Raw genomic sequence first — 24323 nt, 5'->3', positions numbered from 1 at the left:
TATGTGCATGGTGCAACTGTTATTTTTGGTTGGAGATCACTTTCTCCTCAATTCCTTTTCAACCACTATGCTGTCCGCATTGTGAAGGATTCACTCCATTAGTTACTCAGTTCCTGTGAGAAAAAATGTTTAATAGATTATTCTGGCTTTGACTACGGACTATTTCTTGGTTTCTTCTTTGGATTTCATCTTAAATTTTTTCTTTTAGATTTCATCTTAAATTTGTTCTATCAGTGATTTTACTGGCTATTGAACAACTGACTGTTTCAGGTTTCTCTTTTGCACTATGTTTTGGCTGCTGTTCTAATGGACTCTTTTAAAAAAACTTGCAAGAAATGTGCCTCTTGTAGAGGAATGCTACCTTCCTCTCACAGGCATGATAAGTGTTTAATTTGCCTGGGCAAACACCACAGTGGGTGGTCCTGTAAAAGCAGTTTGTTTTTTCCCAAGCAAATAAGGAAAAGCAGGTAGCTCCGTTTAAGGGCAGCATTGTACAAAACTGCACTCAGACCCCTGACACCGATGCCAAGATCATGTTTACTATTGACTTTGGCATTGTTGATGTTGAACAGTAGTCAACCATTGGGATTGGGGCTTATGTCGGAGGGCTTCCCAAGAGTGGTGACCCAAGCACCTCCAAATGGAAGTAATCAGGGTGACTTGACTCTTAAAAAGCCTGAGAAATTGGCAGGGATTCTTGATGTCGACACCATAAGAAGCAGAAGCATCAGAGAGGAGACTCTCTAGGCCACTCAAGCTCTAAGAATATCTTAGAATATCTGATTGTTGGCGTCTACCAACCAACATCAGTGTCAACACTGTTGGAGAAAACTCCGATGTCGACCTCGAAGTCGTCCCTGCATACCCCATCTCTATCAACTGTGCAAAGCGGTCATCAAAGTTTTCTAAGCACTCCAGACACTGCAAGACCTTTGGCATTGGGAGTGGCACCGGCATCTGTTTCAGTATGAACGGCAGACACTAGATCTACTCAATTTCTACCAACATCTCCATCCCCATTGATTCATTGATTGACACTGATATTGACCATCACCATGTTGTCATCGACTATGTCAACTGCCGAAATACAGGAAACCCTTGCTGAGACCAGGATCTCCAATGCATCCTATTATAATAGATTTCTCACTAGACGTGTCTCTGGTTTGTTTCAACTGTGATGAGGACTCAAGTAGGGGAAGGCATCTCTCTTTTAGGGGGACATCCCCAATTGTATGTGAAAAATCTACTTCAAGAAATTGGGACACTCTGATGGGATCCACAACTACTACCCCATCAGGCTCTACCTTTAGAAGGTTTTCTATGCATGGACTTGGATGGTGATGAAGAATCAGAAACTGTTCCAGTACCTAGGACTCGATCATCTTATCTTGTGAGAATAACACCTAGATGTTCTCCCTTTTACTCCTGGAGGGAAAGGTACCACCATTCTTCTCCACATTACTCATCCTTGACATGACCTATGGACTATTGGAGCTCTCCAGAGACTTTAGACTTGGGCTAGATAAAGAGGTATTGGGCGCTGCAGAGACTCTTATTATCTACCCTTTCCTGGACTTCCATAAGATTACAGGATGTGGAAGTCTATGAAACGGAGAGGTGATCCTGGGAAAAGTTCTAGCCCTAAAGGAAATCAGCACTCAACCAGACCTACTGCTGATTCCCCCTTCAGAAGACCAATGGTTCCTAATGTACCCCCTGCAAGGGAAAAGCAGTGTGCTACTGGCCATACTCACCAGTCAGAGCCTGATGTGGTGATTGATCCTCGTTCACCATCAGTGGATAAATGACCTGAAAAAGAGAGAGAACATTCCAGTGGTGAATATGACTCAACCTCTTCTTCAGAAGGGGAATTGGTTTAAACAGAAAACCGCTCAGATCTCTCTCCTGATGATAATGTTACTAATCTACCCTCAAATTCACCTACTGAGGAAATAAAGTCCTACAGGATACAGGTGGCTGAAATGACAAAAGTATTGTGTTTAGAGATGAAATCACCAACACAGGAAGTCAAAGACCCTGTGTATAATTTTTATAACCAGTTCTTTAGCATCACAACTGGCGTCTTTACCCATGCTGCCAGTCCTAGCAAATTCAGCAAAAACATGCTGGGACACCGTCGGCTTCAACCTTTTCTTCAAAATGGCTATAGAGCCTATACTGAATTCAGGAAGAATCATGTCCCTTCCTCTTTAAACATCCACCACCAAACTTATTGCTGGTTGATTGTGCAGTTAGCACTAAGTTGGGCAAGAAATACTCAGCCCCAGTGGATAAAGAAGGCAGAAAGCTAGATGCCATGGGACATAGATTCTACTCCTTGCTTATCCATCAAAATAGCCAGCTACATGGCATGTATGGCAAAGTATCACTATTCTGTTTGGGGCAACCTGAAGGACAACCTAAAGGATATGCCAGAAGAGTTTTGTAACAGGTTTAAAACATTCCTCGGCAAATCTGACATCACAAGGCGGCACCTAAGCACAGTCAAACACCTGACAGATATAGAATCTTGCATCATCGCGGGTCCTGTGTCCCTTAGGCATTCTTGGGTTAGGTCAATTTCCCTTCAATCAGACATGAAGGATAAGAGAGAACCTTCAATTTGAGGGAGATTATCTCTTCAGCACACAAACTGACGAGACCATGGAGAATATGAAAGTCACGCTACACAGCAAAGACTTTCATTTCCAACCCATCACAACAAGTCTATACTCAGAAGTTCAAAACTTATGTCAGACAAAGGTTCCAATACAAACAATCTGACAGGAGAGATTACAAAAAATCTTTCAGATTTGGCTTGAAGAAACCTTATCCCCCAAAGACCGACAACAGCAAAGATCGAAGACACAAGATAATCAAAGCAGACTCTTTGGAAACTTAGTCCATGAAATACCTCGAGTATCCTCCCCTTCTCCCATACAGCTAGCACCCTTTTCCCATGCTTGGTGTCTCATAACATCGGATGCATGCGTATCAAAGATTACAGATTATGCCATAGAATTTACCAACCTCTCTGTTTTATCAGGTATAAAATACACCAAATCAACTCCTACCTTAGAAGAAGTTCATTCCTTACTTCAAAAAGGGGCAATAGAACCATTTTCTCTGAAGGACTGGAAGGACTTGAATGCAAAATATATTTCCAGATTCCCAAATGGGATTGAGGACTCTGTCCTATTATGGGTTTGCACCAATTGAACAAATATGTAAAAGTGAGGAAGTTCCATATGATATCCTTACAAGGCATCCTTCCTCTACTAGCAAGGGAAGAATGGTTTGTCACACTGGATTTACTTCCAAGTAGGAATAAGGCCCAAACTCTGGAAATTCTTGCGATTCACTGTAGGTTCAAGAGTCTTCCAGTACACAGTTCTACCCTTTTGGCCTTTCAACAGCAACATGTCTTTACAAAATGTGTAAGCACAACAATAGTGCACCTAAGGATGTGGGGCATATCCATATTTCCGTACCTGTATGACTAGTTAGTGACCTCAGAGTCCAAAAATACCATGATCTCATATGTACAATACATCCTAGACTTCTTAGTGAAGCTAGGAATCAAAGAAAACTGTAAAAAATCAATCCCAGAACCACAAAAATGAGTACAATCCATTGGGGCAGTTTTGGACTCAGACTAAAAGAGCCTATCTCCCAGAGGACTGGAGGGACTTAATCATTTGAATGATCTCCATTTTCACACATGAGCCGAGACAGAGGGCATGTGCTGTGCAAAGGCTGTTAGGTTTGATGGCGTCTTGCGCAGCCACCATAACTCACACAAGGCTCAGGAGAAGCCGGTTCCAGAGCTGGTTTCTATCAGAATTCAGACCGAATTTAGACAGCCAGACATGTGGCTGACTCTTTCACCACCTGTAATACAATCCCTACAGTGGTGGACAGGATAAACTCTCTCTCTTTCTTCGAACTTCCTACGCCATCAAGTACGGTGACAACAGATGCCTCCCTAACATGATGGGGGAGTCCACTGCGTGAGATTTAATGCTCAAGTGGCATAGACACCGCAGCAACAATTGCTGCATACACACTTTCTGGAATTGCTGATATTATTACACACCCTGAAATCTAGTGTGGTACAAGTTTTGCTGGACAACATGTCCTACTTCAGTTGCCAAGGAGGGACAGTTTCTCGATCTCTCTATAAATACTACAGTTATGGGAGTGGAGCATGGTGTGCGTCCAGTAGCCCTGCACATCAAGGGAGTGGACAACATCTTGCTGGACTCCCTGAGCATGTCAACACCAGTGGGAGATAAATCCAGAGATTATCTGAAACATCTTTCAGAACTTGGGAACTCTACTAATAGACCTCTTTGCGACACACAACAAGAAAAAAATGCAGCCTCTACCGCTCCAGGGCAGGCTTAGGCTGAACTCACTTGGAGATGCTTTTCAGATGCCATGGAAAAGAGACTTGTACTACCTATTTCCTCCTTTTACCCTGCTCTCCAGAATCATGGATAAGATTTTACAAGAGGGAACACGGTGCATTCTGCTGATTCCATGGTGGCCCAGACAGCCGTGGTTTCCAATTCTACTGTGTCTGTCCTGAGGACAACACCTTTGTCTTCCATGCCACCAAAATCTCCTATCACAGGGATCAGGCCACATCTTCCACCACAATCTCCAGGTGCTGAACCTAACTGCCTGGAGGCTCAACTTCTAAACAACGTACTTCTAAATGAAATGAAATAGTCAACTAGAAGCAACTATTAATGCAAATGGAAGAGGTTAGCATAGCATGCTGCTACCAAAGGATTTGATCCTTACAAGGCTTCCATACGTCAAAGCCCTTTTATACCAAAAGGGTCTGAAGAGTTTGGGGCTCTCCATTGCCTCCATCAAGATTCATATGGCTGCACTCTCCACAAAACATCCTGAGTGGGACCCACACACTGAATTCTCCCGCCCTGACTCAAAGGATCAATAACCTGTTTCCACCACTCAGAGAGCCCATTGAACCATGGAGTCTCTCATTAGTTCTCTCCGTTCTTATGGGGGCCCCATTTGAACCACTAGCCACTGAGTCCCCTCAAATCTTTTTTTAAAGACTGTGTTCTTGGTTGCCATTACGTTGGCTAGAGTCAGCAAACTAACAGCTCTAAGAGCTTTCTCCCCTTACATGAAATTCCTTCCAGACAAAGTTGTTCCAAGAATGGATCTGTCTTTCAGACCCAAAACTCACTCTGAATTCCATTTGAACCAAAACATAGTCTTATTTACCTTTTTATGAACCCTTCTACTCTTCTGGAGTAGTCTTTGCACTCCTTGGATGTCAAAAGGTCTCTCCTTCTTATTACATGGACAGAACAAAGGCATCCAAGAAGTCCAATAAGCTGTTCATCTCCTATAAGGGTGGGGGTGGGGTGGGGAGAGGAACAGCCTATCACACTGGCTGGTTGAACTCATCTTCATGTGCAACAATAAACAGGGTGTCAAGGCACACTCAACAAGACATATGGACACTTCAGCAGCCCACGTCCGGCATAAGCATGACAGACATTTGCAAAACAGCTTTGTGTTCCTTTGGTCTTCCCTTTGTGAAGCATTATGCTGTGGGTATAGCAGAGGCCAACTTTGGTCTCACAGTTCTTTAAAAGGTGCTCTAACTATCCTAGCACCTACCATTTAGGTAAGCTCACTAATAACTAATTTTTGTGAGGGAACATGGATCACTTCAAAGATAAACAGGATGCTTACCTGTAAAGAGTGATGTTTCTGGTGATCCATGTTCACTCACAACACCCACTCTGCCTACCCTGCTGCTAGAATACTTCTGCAGTAATGATGACTTGGGCTATCCACATTCTTCACTCACCACAACGGCCAGTCAGGAACTGAGGAGAAGGTGCTCTCCTGACCAAAATAACAGTCACACCATGTGTGTAATTTGGCGGAGCCAAAGAGTTCCTCTTGGAGCTATGAGATTTTTCTGCAGGGATTACTGTGCAGATGCAGAACCCATTTTGTGCGTGAACATGGATCACCAGAAAGATCACCTTACAGGTAAGCACCCTGTTTTTCCAAAGCTGGTAGTCTCCCTTTTAATTGACCTGCATCTGCAAGGAATTCACATGTGCCTGTACCTTTTCACCTTATTTCATCAGACTTCAGGGTTCAGGTGACCTTGCCTTTCTTCAGCAAACAAAGGTGTTAACCAGTAGGAGAGTGGATGATCTTTTGCCTCCTGAACAGGTGAAAAAGGATTCATTACATAAACTGCAAAATCTATCAGAGTATGTCTTGTATCATTTGACCTGTGTAAATCATCTTAGGGGCCAGATTTTCTTTCCGGGTCTCTGCCGTTGATCATTCTTCTTCATTAAGTGGTGCTTGGAACCCTGAGTTGTCTTTGTGTTCCTGTGACACTCAGTGTGACGGCCTACTTCAAACAGGGGCTATTTCATAGTAGTCTGTGGGAGATGCTTCCAGAGACTTCTGCTATCTAAGTAATGCCAGATGCAAGACCACCGTTCTGGGAAATATTCTTTAAGGAAGTAGTAGCTCCACACAGAGGCTTCTAACCAATAAATTGGTTAGAGCTCACCTACTTTTCTAGTTCTGCCAGCTTCACCCTCTGTGGCCAGGTGAATGTGTGCTGGTCCAAACAGACAATTTGAAAGTAAAAGCATAAATGAACAAACAAGGAAGGCAAGATCAGGTTACTTACTGCTTCAGGAAGTATTAGTATTCCATAAGTATTAGTATTAGGAAGGCAAGATCAGGTTACTGCTTCAGGAAGCAAAGTAATTCCTTTTCTTTGCTGGGCAATATCTCCCTTGCAGTCTTTAGTAGTGATCCCTGTGAGGGGAATGTTAATTAACTACTGCAAAGAGAGCTTGGCTGAGCTGCCAGGATTATGATGAGGATAGTGCAGTCCAAACCTTCTTTCTTCCTCTGATCTAAAGGCTTCTACTTCATCTTGTATATCTTTTTGCCTCTCCAGTCAGCTACAGCACTCTCAGATGCTTTGCAAGCTTTATTTGTCACGGAGTGGAAACAGTAGCTGCACAAAGCATAGGGCAGAGAGAGTTAATTCTTGCACCTGCTCAAATGACCAGGAAGAAAGCCATTTTTAATTTTAGTGGTTTTGAGGACTAAGCCTGCATGAATGTTCCTGGATCTTGTATTCTTCAGGTATAGCATCCCCTGCTACATCCTGACCAAGCTGATTCTTCCTTGCTGCTTGGGCACTCAACAAGTGTATCCTTGGACTATTATAAGAGAAAAGTGGACTGTTCTAAAGAGTGTTGAGTCACATCTATGAGTTCCCTTGGAAAGCTTCCTGGTGATAACCCCTGCTAACTGGGCAAAAGAGGCACCTTTTACCATGGTGATTCTCTTTTATTTAGCAGGGAGAGAGTAACTGGCCCTATCCACCTCCAGCACAGTACCTCCAGTGACTGTTGCTGGTGTCTATCTTGTGGTGTGTTTTTTTTAATGTGAGCCCTTTGGGAACAGGGAGCCATCTTATTTATTTATTATCTCTCTGTGTAAACCGCCCTGAGCCATTTTTGGAAGGGCGATATAGAAATCAAATAAATAATAATAATAATAATAATAATAATAATAATAATAATAATTCAGTAGCGATATAGCAATGGAGTTTGGACTAGACAAGTGTGCTGCATTAATAATGAACAGAGGAAAAATAAGAAAAACAGAAGGAATAGAACTGCTCAATGGAAGCAAGATCAAGAACCTGGAAGAGAAAGAACATTACAAATACTTGGGCATTCTCCAGGCTGATAACATTGCACACACTGAAGTTAAAAGAAAAATGGGAAGTGAATACATCAGGAGAGTTAGAAAAATCCTCAAGTCCAAACTCAATGGCGGGAACACCATACAAGCCATAAACACCTGGGCTATACGTGTTATCAGATACACTGCAGGAATAATAGACTGGACCCAGGCAGAGCTAGAGACGCTGGATCATAAGACCAGGAAAATCATGACGATCAATCATGCTCTACACCCCCACAGTGATGTCGATAGGCTATACCTCCCTCGCAGCTCAGGCAGAAGAGGAATGCTACAAGTCCATCAAACAGTAGAGGAGGAGAAAAGAGGCCTTGAAGAATATATCAAGGACAGTGAAGAAGATGCACTTCAAATGGTCAATAAAGCGAAACTATTCAACACCAATGAAAGAAAGCAGGCCTACAAGAAAGAACAAGTCAAGAACCGAGCAGAAAAATGGAGAAATAAGCCACTGCATGGTCAATATTTGCACAATATAAGTGGAAAATCAGACATCACCAACACCTGGCAATGGCTTAAGAATGGCAACTTGAAGAAAGAAACAGAGGGTTTAATACTGGCTGCGCAAGAACAGGCACTAAGAACAAATGCAATAAGAGCAAAAGTCGAAAAATCCACAACAAACAGCAAGTGCCGCCTTTGTAAAGAAGCAGATGAAACCGTGGACCACCTAATCAGCTGTTGTAAAAAGATCGCACAGACTGACTACAAACAAAGGCATGACAAGGTAGCAGGGATGATACACTGGAACATCTGCAAAAAATACAAGCTACCTGTAGCCAAAAATTGGTGGGACCATAAAATTGAAAAAGTTGAAGAAAATGAAGATGTAAAAATATTATGGGACTTCCGACTACAAACGGACAAACATCTGCCACACAATACACCAGATATAACTGTAATCGAGAAGAAAGAAAAACAAGTCAAAATAATCGACATAGCAATACCAGGGGATAGCAGAATAGAAGAAAAAGAAATAGAAAAAAATCACCAAATACAAAGATCTACAAATTGAAATTGAAAGGCTGTGGCAGAAAAAGACCAAAATAATCCCAGTGGTAATTGGCGCCCTGGGTGCAGTTCCAAAAGACCTTGAAGAGCACCTCAACACCATAGGGGCCACAGTAATCACCATCAGCCAATTACAAAAAGCAGCTTTACTGGGAACAGCCTATATTCTGTAATGATATCTATAACAATTGACAATAAAATGCTTGCATCCCAGGTCCTTGGGAAGGACTCGATGTCTGGATAAACAAACCAGTCAATAACACCTGTCTGACTGTGTAAACAAGAAAAAATAATAGTGATGGTACAGATGAAAGTAAAGTAGATTTGTGGTAGGTTTTATGGTTTTTTCACAGAACTCTAGAGTCGTTTTTCCAAATGTCTTCAAGGACCATGTAGCATTCTTTGCCATTATTTCAGGGTCAAGATCAGCTTCTGATCATCCTCACTCAAAGTATTTCCCTGAGGAAGCTTCTCTCCTAAGCTCTCTGACTGCTCATAGATGTCCCCTGTGGAATGTGCACATTTCTCAGTTATTACAAAAAGCCTATCAGGTCATTCATTATCCATTAGAGTTCTGCATTCAAAGATATTGTTTGGATGGCCATAACTTCTGATCTCCCTTTTCTGTGAGGGAGAAACTTTCAGTTGTGTTGAGTACTTGATTCAGCTTATCACATCCTTCTGTAGAAAAGATATGTAGATTTACCTGCTCTACTCTATTCTGCTTTGCCAAACATTTTCCAAATTAAATATGCAGAAGCTGTGCTAGGAGGCATGAATATTGGCATGTTTTTGCGTTTTGAGCAGCAAGATGTTCCAGCCAATTTTGTATTGTACTTTTTAACATCCTATTTCAGGATAGTCTCCTCCACTGAGGGAGGGAGAAGGGAACATTGGACTAGCGTAAAAATTTTTCTCCTCAGTGAATGAAGGGTATCGTGTCATACCTGAACAGTGCCTATCTCTGCTGACCTCGCTGCTTGAGGGATAGCCTAGGGATGATTGGCTGTGTATCCAGGGGATTTTAATTTAGGATTATTTGTGTCATAGAGATGAATGACTGTATTAGCTGCCATCGCTTCCTTTTTTGTTATGTATTTTTACTTATAATGCTGCTTGATTTTTTTGTAAGTGGGGCTTGTTCCTGCTTTGCTATTATTAGAAATTGGGCAGGGCTTCCTCCCATCAAAAGGTTGCAGTGATTGAAATGGCCCTTAAGCAAGTGTGAGGAGTAATCTGTTTCAGGAAAACTTTCCATCCACTGAGAAGAAACAACTTTGGTAAGTCCTGTTGGCCTTCTAAAAAAAATTTTTTTGCAGGTTAGATGTCACTCATTGTCAAAACAAAAACAAAAACCCCTCACTAGTCCTGCTTTTGGCTTTGGTGGTGACCACCAGATGTAGAGAAGTTTTCAGTCTAAGGCAGCAGTTTGTTGTATCCAGATGGATGGATGCAAGAAAGCTCCCAAGAAAACTCAATAGACTGCCTTTTGATAGTCTGCACATTGAAAACTCAATGTGCTGCCTTTTTAAAAAAAATAAATCCCTTTTTAGCCTTTCTTAGCGTTGAGCTTTTTCTTCAAAGGTTTCCCCCCCTCAAAATGTATTGCACAAACAGGCAGGGGCGTATCTAGGGTAGGGCAGGCAGGGCACGCCACGTGCCCCAGGCGCCACTTGAAGGGGGGGGGCGCCCTTTTTTTAAATTAAAAAAATGGCTGCCCAAAACATTTTGTTTTCAGCAGAGAGAGAGAGAGAGAGAGAGAGAGAGAGAGAAATAAAAATGGCCACTGCACATGCTCAAATGGTCCCTGTGAGGTCCTAGAGGCCAGCAGGGGGAGGGGGAACCTTTGAAGACCTCCCTCCACGGCCTTTAGGACCCCCCCCCCACCAAGGGGCTACAGATTTTTTTAAAAAATAAGTCACTGTACACATATTCAGATTGTCACTATGTACAGAGAATCAGGGCTTGTGAATACTGAGCTGAAACGTATAAGCTAGGATTGTATTCATTTGCTCTTACTTTGCTTCTTATAATAAGTGAGTTAAATGTGATGTCTTAATAATATGGCTATGAATGGTGAGTTTGTCTTTGAATCCGTGTGAAATCCTTAGTATTAAGGCCCACTGGGAGTTTCTTGCTCTCTTTCTCTCATTTTAACTGTTGTTCTGAAAGACTAGAATATATTCCAAGCAGTGACACAGTTTACTCTGCATATCCTTTAATTATTTTCAGAGTATCTGGGAAAAGTCAAATTCTCCATTTATTTTTAAAACTTATATACTAGTGATGCTGCAATGCACAGTAGAGAATTAGACAGGCACTTCTGTTTAGTTTTCCAAGTACACCTCCACATAGTATTTGGGTATTGCATGAGCCCCAGCATACTGAAATTTGTAGTTTTCCAGCATTTTTTGGTCTGGCTACATCCACTGCTAAATAGTTTTTGAAATATTAAAAGATTAACAAGCTTGACTTGTATTTTTCAGCTGATATTATGGTAAAGTTATCTGAAAGATGAGTGTCAGATGTTTGTACAGGGGGCGCAATTTCAGTGCTTGCCCTAGGCACTATTTTCCCTAGATACGCCTCTGCAAACAGGTTGTAGTATATTGAAATAAATAAATCTATCTGGAGGCCCAGGTTTCTTATTAAGAGTGTTCATATTTAAAACAATATTCAGGTTCTGGCTTCTCAGTGTTACGTTTGATTAGCAGTTTCAAAAGTAAGTCTTCATCTTCAGTGTGGCCTCTGTCTGTTCTGTATTCCAGTGCCTATCTTCGGTTGCCACTGCCTTGCAATCTGGCTTCCTTCCATACTGTGAACCTGTGTACCAGCGCTGTGTAAATCTGGTACAGAAGACTCTTGCACAAGCCATGGTATATTTCTGTTTTAAATCTTTATAGTATAAGAACATAAGAACAGCCCTGCTAGATCAGGCCCAAGGCCCATCTAGTCCAGCATCCTGTTTCGCACAGTGGCCCACCAGATGCCACTGGAAGCATACAGGCAGGAGCTAAGGGCGTACCCTCTCTCCTGCTGTTACTCCCCTGCAACTGGTATTCAGAAGCATCCTGCCTCTGAGGCTGGAAGTGGCCTATAGCCCTATGACTAGTTGCAGGTGATAGACCTCTCCTCCATGAAGTTATCCAAACTCCTCTTAAAGCCATCCAAACTAGTAGCCAATACCACATCTTGTGTCAGAGAATTCCACAAGTTGATTATGCATTTTGTAAAAATGTACTTCCGTTTGTTGGATCTAAATTTCGTGACAGCCAGTTTCATGGGATGACCCCTGCCTGATTCTAGTGTTATGTGAGAGAGAACTCACATAGTATGAGGAAACATAGCTTTAAAATCCAGTATTTATATACTTAAAGAGATTTATCCTTTGACAAACCCTGTTGGCTTTTTAAAAATAAAGGTTTAACAACATGCATTGTATGTTAAACCTCTTAAGCACATTATTTTTGTTACAGTTACACAATGCTCAACCTGACCAGTATGAGGCTCCAGATAAAGATTTCATGATTGTGGCTCTTGATTTACTTAGTGGTTTAGCTGAAGGACTTGGTGGAAACATTGAACAGCTAGTGGCTCGGAGCAATATCCTGACACTAATGTACCAATGCATGCAGGTGAGCCAAATTCATTCTATCTCTCTCCCTCCCCTCCCGCCTCCGCCCCAATTTTTTTTCTAAAAGTAAACTAACATTGATGTCCATCTTTCTCTTCTAGGATAAAATGCCTGAGGTACGACAGAGTTCTTTTGCCTTGCTAGGTGATCTGACAAAGGCATGTTTTCAACATGTGAAGCCTTGCATTGGTATGTTGGCATTGCAGTTCTTGCCATATATAGAGAAATATTGTTTTAATTTTAAATCATTGTGCTCAGTACACTGGAGTGACTGAAAGTGCTGTTTCTTAGGTGTAAAGGCACATTTGTGAGCTTATGAAAACATAAAGTGCTCGTGAAACACTAGTAGCAAGAAGGTCATTCTCTCCTCTTGTGGCAGGAAGTATCACATACTGGGTGCTGCCATGAAAAAGGCCCTGTTGCATGCCTATGCTCAGCAAACCTCTGATGATAGCAAAACATGCAAGAAGCCCTTGCTAGGGGCTTAGGGGACAGGCAGTTTCATATGGGTGAAAGCAATATTTCATGTGCCCTGGTCCTAATCTATTTTGGACTTTAAAAGTAATAAGCAGCATCTTGAATTGTGCCCATAAACAGACAGGCAGCTGGTGCAGCTAAAAAAGCATCAGCATAATATGGTCAGAATGTTTGGCACACCAATGAAAACTTGAGCAGTACCATTCTTCACTAACTGAAGTTTCTGAATGTTCTTCAAGGGCAGCCTTATAGAATGTGTGTGAACAACAATCTACCTTCGTTGTAACCTGTGTAACCATAGCCCAGGTTATACCCTTGTCAAAGGTAGTATACTGGAGACTCTTGTTATCTGCTGTTTTACAGATCATGATTTCATGTGTCTGCAGATAGGTCTTAGAAACTCATTTTCTTTATCCATGGCATGGCATGGAATTTATTGATTGATTTGATTTGATTTGATTTTTAGACCGCCCTTACAAAATAGCTAAGGGCGGTTCACAAACATCAAAGACCCTTTAAAAAGAGCACTGGAAGGCCAGGCCGAACAGGTAGGTCTTTAGGGCTGTCCTAAATTCCAATAAAGAATTCAAATTACAGATGTCTGCAGGGAGCGCATTCCACAGTCCAGGAGCGGCTACAGAGAAGGCCCGCCTCTGGGTTGCCACAAGACAAGCTGGTGGCAACTGGAGCCGGACCTCCTCAGATGATCTTAGCCTGTGGTGGGCAATCAGACCGAAGAAGGCGCTCTCTAAGGTAACCTGGACCTAAGCTGTTCAGGGCTTTAAAGGTAATAACCAGCACTTTGTATTTTGCTCGGAAACATATCGGCAGCCAGTGCAGCTGTTTCAAAACAGGCATAATATGGTCTCTCTGGGTTGCCCCGGAGACCAGCCTTGCTGCCACATTTTGAACTAACTGAAGCTTCCGAACTACGTACAAAGGCAGCCTCACGTAGAGCGCATTACAGTATTTATTTATTTATTTATTTGATTTATATACCGCCCTTCCAAAAATGGCTCAGGGCGGTTTACAATTAAAACAAACTTGTAAAACAATGAAAAGCTAAAACAAATTAAAAACAATAACACAACAATTAACAATTTAAAAACATTTTAAAACAAGAATTAAACATTGTCCCCAGACCCCAGCTCAAGACGACACGTAGAGTTAATATGGATGAAAAGGGCCACAACTTTATTAACTATTACATAGACATGGCAGACTGGAACACCAGGTGATTAATCACCCTTAGAGAACAGTGCGGGCCAATAGAAGCAGGTCAGAACTCTGAAGTCCTACTCATCACCCTACTGGGCGACACACCCTGGCTCGGGAATGGGCAGGTACGCCCCACTCAATTCCTTCAAAGCCAACCCCTCCTTCTGTAAGAGAGGATCTGGATACTTCTAGGCATTCATCCACCCCGGACCGCGCAGCCCAAAGGTTGGAGAAGTCCTGAAGCAGGTTTCATGGCAATCATTTTCCCCGTGCTGCACAGGCCACAAAGGAGCGATTAACCAATCACCCTTTTACATATCCAAGGGTGCTTACCAATATTCTAACTCTCAAATTACCACCCGGCCCACACTGTTACTGCCATTGTGGCCAACCTAACTCTAACTACGCACCCAGAACACAGAACGGAGTAGGCGAAAAAAACCCCAACAGTGGCCAATGCGTTGGGAGCAAAAAATTCCTACTCGGCCCCTTCAGGCGACCAGTCGCTAGACCCGCTCTGTACTGGGGAGGGAGGGAGGGAGGAAAGAGCTCTTCTCCTGTGACTGCCTGGCCCCAACTGAAAAGAGAATGGGGCGGGGAGTGGCCGATCCTGGCCGAAACCCCGCCCCTTGACCAAAAGGGCCAAACGGAACCCTTCTTGGGCCTCGTGCAGAGAAGGTTGGGACAAACTCCCTCCCTTCTGCACAAGGCCAAGTTGGGGGGGGGGAGTTAAGTAATTAAAACCCCTAAATCAAGTTAAAATTTAAAAATTTAAATTTTTAGTAGTCAGGCCTGGAGGTTACCAGCTGGTACACCACTGTTCTGAGGTCATCCTCCTCTAGGAATGGATGCAGCTGTCGAATCAGCCTAAGCTGATAAAAAGCACTCCTGGCCACAGCCTCCACCTGAGATACCAGAGTGAGGCCTGGATTCAAGAGTACCCCCAAGCTGCGTACCTGCTCCTTCCAGGGGAGTGTAACCCCATCCAGCACAGGGAGATCTAACATCCCTCAGATTCTGAGCCCCTACAATGAGCACCTCCGGCTTGCTTGGATTCAGCTTCAATTTATTATCCCTCATCCAGCCCATTACTGCCTGTAGGCAGGTATTTAGGGAATGAACGCCATTTCCTGATGAAGCAGATGAAAGAGAGTAGTAGATTTGGGTGTCATCAGCATACTGATAACACCCAGCACCAAATCTCCTGATGACCTCACCCAGCAGTTTCATGTAAATATTGAAAAACATTGGTGACAGAATGGAGCCCTGAGGGACTCCATATAACAGCTCTCGTTGAGAAGAGCAACTGTCACCAAGCTCCACCATCTGGGATCTGCCCAAGAGATAGGAGCGGAACCACTGCAGAGCAGTGCCTCCCATCCCCAACTACTCCAGGTGAGCCAGAAAGATACCATGGTCGATGGTATTGAACGCCGCCGAGAGATCCAAGAGAACCAACAGAGTCACACTCCTTCTGTCGATTCCCTGGTATAGGTCATCCATCAGGCAGACCAAGGCTGTCTCAACCCCATAGCCCACTCTAAAGCCAGTTTGAAATGGGTCTAGATAATCAGTTTCCTCCAAAACCGCCTGGAACTGGTCAGCTACCACCCTCTCGATCACCTTGCCCAACCAAGGGCGATTAGAGATTGACCTATAATTACCCATCGCCGAGGGATCTAGGGAAGGCTTCTTAAGAAACGGTCTAATTATTGCCTCCTTCAAGCATGGAGGCATCTTACCCTCCCTCAGCAATGCATTTATGATATTCACCAGGCCTCCTCGAATAATCTCCCTGCTAGATAGAAGCAGCCAAGTCGGGCAAGGGTCCAGAGAACAAGTGGTGGACCACACCGCTCCAAGCAGCTTGTCCATATCTTCAGGAATCACAGATTGAAACTGATCCAACCTAATACTTCAAGAAGGATTGCTGGACACCTCCTTCATAGACCCTGCAGAAAAAGTGGAATCCATGTCGGCCCGAATACAGGAGATTTTTGCCTATCCACAGTTTCCTTGTGGTCAGAAATGACTTCTGATGTCATTTTTGGCCACCATTTTGAAGTGTAGAGTCATTTGGTGGCTTTTTTGGTTAAAAATAATAATAAAATGTAAACAAAAAATAATATGGGGGGGGGGCGGTATTCCTGGAGAACAAGGTGCTGTGTTTTTCTGTCCTTATTTCTGCTCTCTTCCTGCTTTTTTGACTTTTTTTTTTTTTAAGAGTAAGGAACTTAACTCCTAGGTTCCCATATGGGTGAGGTTTCTTTGTTCACAGTTTCCATATTCACACTAATTGGCGGGAATGGAACCCCAGTGAATAATGAGAGTCAGCTGTATATTTAATCTTCCCTTATCAACAAGAATGTGAACTGAATTTTTGAATGATAAATATTTATTAACTATTGCCTGCCACTAGATTTCTTCAGATGGCCAAGTACATTATATGAATGAATAATTTAGTTCATGGTCACAGGCCTCAAAAAAACAAAACTCCAAAACAGCATAGTTCAAATTTCAGATTACCCAAAATGTCTTTGTACAAAATCATTAAGTTATCCAACCATTGATTACAGATCGTTAGTACTCCCAATTACAAATATGAATACATATATACTACTTCTCAACAAAAGATCTCAAATCAGTTTATTGGAAAAAGAATAATAAATGAATAAAGATTGCTCCCTGTCCCAAAAGCGTTGGCAATCTAAGAAGAAACAGAAGGTAGACATCAGCAACGGCCACTTGAAGGATGTTGTAGTAGGGTTGGATAGTGGCAGTTCCTCTTCCTCTGCTAAATAGAAGAGTATCCCCACTGTAAAAGGTGCCTCTTTGCTCATTTAGCAGGAGTAAACTCCAAATATTATATCCTCTCAAATAAGCAACACATTGTGTCAAGTCATACATTTGTCTCAGAACTGCTTTATTAAATCAGTTTAAACTTGTGTAGTCACACTGGATACATGACCCATTCTGCCCCATAATTCAGATGTATGCAATTCACAGTAGGTGAAATATCATTCAGGTTCCTGTCTTAATGGCCAAACTCAAAAACAATTAATGCCCTGCTTATAATGTACTTCTCACCCCTTTCACACAATATGGTGGCAGAACAGCAGTCAACCTATCAGGCAAATGTTTTAACAGTAGAAAGAACAAATCCTTTCTCTGCTGCTGGATGAGGACATCTCACGTGGGTTATCCTTCCCACATGCTCCAGAGGGCAGGACAAATCAATTGGGCATAGCCTTTAAGAGGCCAGGAAGGATAGCCCCTCCCAGTTCAGTTTGTCCAGCTCCAGAGGTCTCCTTTGTATTCTACCAAGCTTTACCTCCATTTTTAGTTTGTTCTTGCTTATCTCCTTAGTATATCATCTCTGCTATCCCTGGAATTCTCTTTTCTGCTTATTATATCCTTTTCTTTGCTCTCCTGTTAAGCCTACATTTGCCTTCTTCCTCATTCTCCCTCCTCTCCTCCCCCCCCCCCCCTTCAATGGAGTGCTCAGGGAGCAACCTTTTCAACATCTTCGTGTTCAGGGGAAGAAGACATTGGCTTTTCAGCCACTGGTAGGCCCCACCACCATAATGTGCTAGTGCACGCTACTGTGCATGATCTGCTGTAGATCTCAAGGTTCTTGCCGGAGCTAGTTGAGGGGCAGAGGGGTACTGATTCCAGGGATGATCTTCGGGTCCTCCATTGCGAGAGCAGACCCATGCTAAGAAGCGCAATCGTCCCCATTCCCCACTCCTGTGGGAGAAGAGGTCAGGTCTAGAAATCGTGCCCACCCCCTTGGAAGGCTCTACAAAGGCTTCACAAGGTCCAAAGAAGCCTCAGGCACTGCTGCCTAAGCAGGTGTGCTGAATGACAACCAAGCAGGCCCCACAGCGCCTGAAGGATGCGGAGCGTGCCCGTTGGCAGGTACTGGATGCGGGGATGGGTGGAGAGGACCCTGCAGGAGACAGCAGCCCACCTCAGCTCCCCAAGTCCATAGAGATGCCACCAATACCATCCCCTTCCAACCCAGGATGCCTGCTGCGTGGGGAAGGAGATGGAGATCAACCATCACCTTCTTCCGCTCATCCTACAAGCCCTGCTTCTCCATCTGGCCCTACTGGCCCTGACACTCCCCAGGAGCCCCGACATCTGGCATTACCCACCTTCCCAAGGGAGGTGCCTGTGGCATGGCAGTGCTGGTTCCATGGCTTTCTAGATAAATCATAGCATCAGCCTAAGCAGCCAAAACCTTCTAAGAAACACTCTAGGCTCAAGGAGGTATCTTCCTCCTCCTTCTCCTTCTGACTCTTCCTCCTCGCCTACCTCCAAGAATAGCCCTAAAAAGAAAATAAGAAATTATAAGCACAAGAGAACACACAAATAAAAATAGTCTAAGAAATATAAAAGACAGGCAAAACACAAAAGCAATAAGGCTTCTTCATATCACTCACCTGCTATATATGACTATGATTCCCCAGATCCTCATCCTAGGAGACTTACTGACCCTCTGTTACCCCAGGGGCCTGATACCCCCGTGGAGTTTTTAGATAACTCAGACCACGATGTAGATTCTAAGGAAGAGGGAGAATGGTTTGATGATCATACTTCTGAGCCTTCCTCCAATCACGTAGACTGTCCCTGTCTGATGACTTCCCACACCTTTTTATAAAGCCTTACATATGCTAGGGTTGCCACAAACTCAATCCCAGGAACAGCCAGCCCCTTCAGGGGAATCACTGGTGCTTCATACTACCTCATCACATGGCCTTCTTTTTCCTTGCCCTGAGACTTTTTCAGAAACAGTGAAACAGGAATGGCAGTCACTATTGGTGCACAAAAAGACTGCACATTATCTAGACCCGTTCCAAACTGGCTTTCGGGTGGGCTGTGGGGTTGAGACTGCCTTGGTCAGCCTGATGGATGATCTCCAATTGGCGAGCAACGGAGGGAGTGTGACTCTGCTGATCCTTTTGGATCTCTCGGCTGCTTTCGTTACCATTGACCATGGTATCCTGCTGGAGGTGGCACATCTACATGAAACTGCTGGGAGAGATTGTCAGGAGATTTGGACTGGGATGCTATCAGTATGCTGATGGCACCCAGATTAGACAAATGACCTTAAAACAGTGGTACATGTGCTGGTAACCTCTAGGCTTGACTACTGTAATGCACTCTATATGGAACTGCTTTTGTACGTAGATCGGAAACTACAATTGGTACAGAATGCAGCCGCCAGATTGGTCTCTGGGAATACACGAAGGGATGATATAACACCGATTCTAAAAGAACTGCACTGGCTGTCAATAAGTTTTCAAACAAAATATAAAGTGCTGGTTATTACCTATAAAGCTCTCAACAGCTTGGGTCCAGGGTACTTAAGATAGCGCCTTTTCTGTTGTGCATCCTGTCACCCATTAAGATAATCTGGAGAGATCCCGTTATAGTTGCTGCCAACTCGTTTGGTGGGAATTTAGGACCGGGCCTTCTTTGTGGCTGCCCCAGGGCTTTGGAACGTGCTCCCTGCTGAAATAAGAGCATCTACTTCTCTGTTTGTTTTTAGGAGGACCCTGAAAATGTACCTGTTTTCCCAGGCTTTCAACTGAAATTTTAATATGTTTTTATCTATTGAGGTTATTTAATCTGTTTTATGAATGTTAATTGTTTAATATTTTTATATTATGTCTTAACATGTGCACTGCCTGCAGATTTCCATATAAAGAGGTATAGAAATTCAACAAATAAATAAATAAATAGGAACACAAAAAAGGTAAAATAGTCAGTGGTTTAAAACTATACAGAGCTGATGCAAGGGAATTGCCTGCTAGTCACGACCTGGCGGATCCTACATGCTGCCATGCAGAACTTGGTAGATCTGGATCGTGATCCGTTGAGCCCATAAGTAAATGGGTTCTGCGCCTGCGCAGGCACCTCTCGGGCCGACTAGGTAGCTCCTCGCGACGCCCAACCGCCCACTTGCACGTGCTGCTGTCTGCAGAACTTGGTAGTGTGAAGGCCAGGTCTTCATCCGAAAGCAACACCTGGGTATAGACATGGTTTGGGTAGCCAGGGTACTTGCAAAGTAGTGGAAGTATAAGCTTGGTCTGAATGTCTCTGTAAAAGGGGCAAAAAAGAAGTGCATGTTCTGTGGTTTTTACCTCCCCAGTGTCACAGGGACAAAGTCTTTCTGCGACTGGGATTTTTCTGTATTTGCCTTCCAGTACAGTGGAGGGAAGGGCATGACAACTGGCAAGGGTATAAGCACTTTTGTGGCTTAGGATTTCTAGCTGTGACAGGTATGTGGTGGGGAGGCAGAGTATCTGAGCCTTTCCAAGGGCGGGAAGGATGAAACCCTGCCTGGTGCTCAGTGTCCGTTATCCTCTGATTACTGTTTTCGCCTGGTCACAGTCCATTGCACGTCGTGGGGGAGGGGTTAAGCCCAGGAGCAGCAATTTAGTCTATATGGCCCTTTTCCAGGAAGATTGGAAATTGACCTGTAGGGTCAGAGGGGCGAAGCCCTCATGGTTGAAAGATAATTTAAGCCAGAGGTTAAGAATTGACAACCACACTCTGGCCTCAGCCTTTATCATGCCTGTTTCCAAGTGTAGTGCCGCATTTGAGACACAGTGAGGTATTTGGAGGGTCGCTCTTAGAAATCTGGACTGCACCCACTCACAAGAGGGCAAGATTTTTGAATATGGGAGTGATAATTGCCAGCCCCTTGGGAATATGGCCATGAGAGTCAATGTAAGTAAAGAGCAAGGCCAAGACTGGAGCCCACCACTCTATATTACTTTTTATATGCTCCGGAGGGATAAGGTCTTCCCCGAGGGCCTTCCCCACTCTGGTTTGGGAAATGAGAGACTCAATCTCAGCTGTAGAGACTGGGATCTCAGCCACCTGGTCAAGTTGTCTACATCTGGTGTGGGGTGGTGGTGGTGGGGTCCATCTTCTGCAGTGGGATCTTCATACAGCTTCTGAAAGTGCATCCCCGAGATCTCTGATGCGATATGGGTGCCTAACTGAGCCAAGCCATTGCCAGTGGAGTTGTTCATTATGTGCCAGAACATAGTGGCCTTCATTGTTTCTCTTTTCTTGTGTGCCAGTAGGTGTTTATATTACCTCTTAAGGTTGAAAAGGTTTGAGAGGACCATTATTTTGTTGATTCCTGAACTGGATTTGTGGAACTTTCCTGGCGTCAAAACGGTCCTTGTCAAACCACGGTTTGGATGGACTCACAGGCAACTTTACAGGGGTGGGAGGGCAGCCTTATGGATTAGGTGCTTTTGTTGCTCGTGTACTAGGGTTTTGTAGGTCACTAAAGGGGCACACAAGTGGGATCCTTTGAAGTTAGGTATAGCCAGTAGCTCTGTAGAGTTTCCTTGGCAAGCAGCTCCTTTATTGTTTGATCTAACTGGGGGGACCATTTCTCACGACACCTGGCTTGTCCTTCAGGTAAGGGTGGGGGGAGAAGCAGGCCTCCAAGTGGATCTGCTTGGAAGGAAATTATAATTCAAGGCAGATCGGGAAATGATTGCTGTTAAGGTGAGGTATGACCTTAAAATTCTCAGCAAAGGGTAGCAGGTTCCAGTAGATAGCAGTGTAATCAATAGTACTTGTTTTGGAGCCAGATAATTAAAAAATAAATTCTCCTGGATGGTCCTCTGTGAAACGACCATTGCCCTGGATGGTCCTCTGTGGGTGGGGTGTGTGTTCAGACTCCAAGCAGGGAGGTGAAAGCTGGTGTTGGGAGAATAGGGTGTAGTCCTCAAGCTTGAGCCTGGCATTGAAGTTGCCTCCCAACACCAGTGCTTCAGGATTGGCCAGCACAAGGTCGTCTATATAATCTTCGAGTTCAGCCCATGCAGAGCTGATTTCGGGTTTTTTATGCTGTTGCAGAAGTTGCGTATTGATTATCAGCAGTGAGCTGGGCCCTAGGTGAATTAGAACAGCCATAGCAGTTTGTTAAATGGAGTGAGGAGTGATGTTGTACGCACGGTAGTGAAGACTAATATGCCCGGGCCACCTTTAAGTCTCTCTCAGCCTGCCCCAGGAACTGCCCCCACTTTGTACGAGTGGTATCCATTAAGCGTAAGGTTATCCGCTGTCCAGGTTTCCTGCAGCAAGATTATATTGAACTGGGAGAGGAAGTTGATGGAGTCTGCATCTCTGAAATGGAACCACTCAGCCACATTCTATAACAGGACCTTGATCTTATGCCAGTCTGTGGGATGTCACAGGATCAAGGTAGTAGTTGAATTCTGAGCAGGAGAACTCCGTATAGGAGTCAGAAGGTCTCAGGAGGCCAAACTGAGGGACTGGGGCTCTTGCCGAGATAGAGAGGGGCCATCTGATAACACCCGCCCTTCTGGCCCGGGGGGCACTGGTGAGGCACTCGGGTCGTCCAATGCTTCCTTCACAGAAGCCTGCAGTCTTGGGTCCAGTCTAGGGAGGTCAGCAGGGAAGACCTGAGTGCTCACTGGCTCGGGTAGGCTGCCTTGGGCGCTCAGCTCGCTAATGTTCTCAAGATGAGAGTTGCTGTCCAAAGATACACCAGTTCCCAAACCCTGCAAGGTGGTGGGTGCTTCCACAGATTCCTGGCCTTGGGTGGGGCTGTGCCACTGGGCCTCTTGGTGAGGAGATGTTGTAGGCGGGGGGGGGGATGCTGCATGTCTCTGCCCTTCATTCTTGTTGAATTCCAAAGGGCTTATTTTAGCTTTTATTTGTATTAACACATTTCTTTCTGGGATGAGGGGCTGAAATGTTGAGCTGCAATGCACAGACACCACCTGCTTTCTATGCAAGGAGAGAAATATATGATCTGGTGCAGTACTCGTATTGTGGACCTAGTTGAATCTGCTGTTTTGTTACCCTCTCAACTCTGGTACGCATGATGTGTTCAGGGAGATTTCAGTTATAGATGAACTTAGTATGTGGTAATTTGTTCATTATTACTTTCTCTAGAGAGAAGAGTAAAGGGCAATAATATTGGTCTGAATTTACATGTTTTGCGTTAGGGATGTAAAAATTTAATAAATATTTTAGATTATTCATTTAACCATTAATGTGGTCAGCTCCAATTAAAAACAATACATTGTTTGCATTAAATGTGCCTACTTTACACATACATGCTAAAATATATGAAGTTCATTCTGCTGCGATACACAACCTTTTGGTAGCATTTGTTATAGGTTAATACAGTTCTTGAAAACAGAGAGAGCAATCACTGGAAGATTAGGTTGTCTTAAATGTTTACTGAAATTGTTAACTGGTAAGACTTGTCTTAACGATTAAATGCTTAACCGTTTAGTGTTTAACCCACCTACTTCAGGTACTATGGTTTCTTGCTTCAGGTACTATGGTTTCTTCAGGAAGGGGTGATTAATGAGCTCTTTAACATTTGCCCCCAAACAAGTTGCTATCAATACTGGAAAACAGGGATGTGCACATAATGGCATTTACGTTCTATTCTGAACTCAGAACAGAATGCAAATACCCAATTGTTCCATCTGAACAACTGGTTGAGCCGGTTGTTCCGACAGAGCGACGCCGTTCCAAGTCGGAACGTTCTAAGCACAATTTTTGACTCCAAAATTGTGCTCTTTTAGCCTCTGCACATGCGTGGAAGCCATTTGTGTGGTGGTGCTGACCTTGCAAATGCACAGAGGCCAGAAGAGTGCCATTTTCCAGTCCAAAATAGTGCTCAGAATGTTTCAAGTGTTCTGACTTGGTACGGGGTCGTTCTGTTCCAAGCTCAGAATAGGCCCTTCATTTGAAGGGTGTTCTGTCCCATGCTCGGAACACTTGGAATGGACCAGTTCATGATTGGAGCGTTCCTGCCCTGAACTGTTCTGCACATCCCTACTGGAAATCTTGATATCTTAATTCTTTCTATTCCGCTCTCGTATTACATCAGATTTGCCTTCTCACCAGTTCAACATCTATTTTCATAACACATAATAAACACTTATAAACAGCTGTCCAGTTGAAGTCATAGCTTTTTTCCAGGATCTTTATCATGTTTAATCAATGCTTCCTGATTTATGGCAAGACATTCTGCTGAAAATGTAAAAACAAACAAACAGTAAGAACGCCCCAAATCCTGTAAACATTTAAGAACATGATATATCTCTTTCAAATCAGTGTAGGAATTCACCTTGTTTTTAGTGGAGTTGAATGTTATCATGTT

The 24323-nt window shown here is 43.7% G+C and overlaps 1 protein-coding gene and 1 long non-coding RNA gene across 4 annotated transcripts in view; one reads left to right on the top strand and one right to left on the bottom strand.

Annotated features, from left to right (window-relative positions):
- TNPO1 (transportin 1) overlaps positions 1–24323 on the top strand; it is a 113717-nt gene that overhangs the window by 68289 nt on the left and 21105 nt on the right. For all 3 annotated transcript variants that reach the window (XR_008316509.1, XR_008316510.1, XM_053297566.1), the window contains exons 16-18: positions 11583–11690; positions 12291–12449; positions 12550–12637. Coding sequence is in view for 1 of the 3 variants with exons in the window: in XM_053297566.1 (XP_053153541.1) it covers positions 11583–11690; positions 12291–12449; positions 12550–12637 (355 nt within the window). In the remaining 2 variants the exon portion in view is untranslated. The remainder of the gene's footprint in view (positions 1–11582; positions 11691–12290; positions 12450–12549; positions 12638–24323) is intronic.
- On the bottom strand, positions 16764–23900 carry LOC128345521 (uncharacterized). The gene is made up of 3 exons (XR_008316511.1): positions 23457–23900; positions 18301–18474; positions 16764–16937 (listed from the first exon to the last, which is right to left on the bottom strand). It is a non-coding gene; the product is annotated as an uncharacterized LOC128345521 (long non-coding RNA).

The sequence above is a fragment of the Hemicordylus capensis genome, chromosome 2 (genome assembly GCF_027244095.1).
Source record: "Hemicordylus capensis ecotype Gifberg chromosome 2, rHemCap1.1.pri, whole genome shotgun sequence".
Lineage (NCBI taxonomy): Eukaryota > Metazoa > Chordata > Lepidosauria > Squamata > Cordylidae > Hemicordylus > Hemicordylus capensis.
This window is presented reverse-complemented; position numbering and strand designations above follow the sequence as displayed.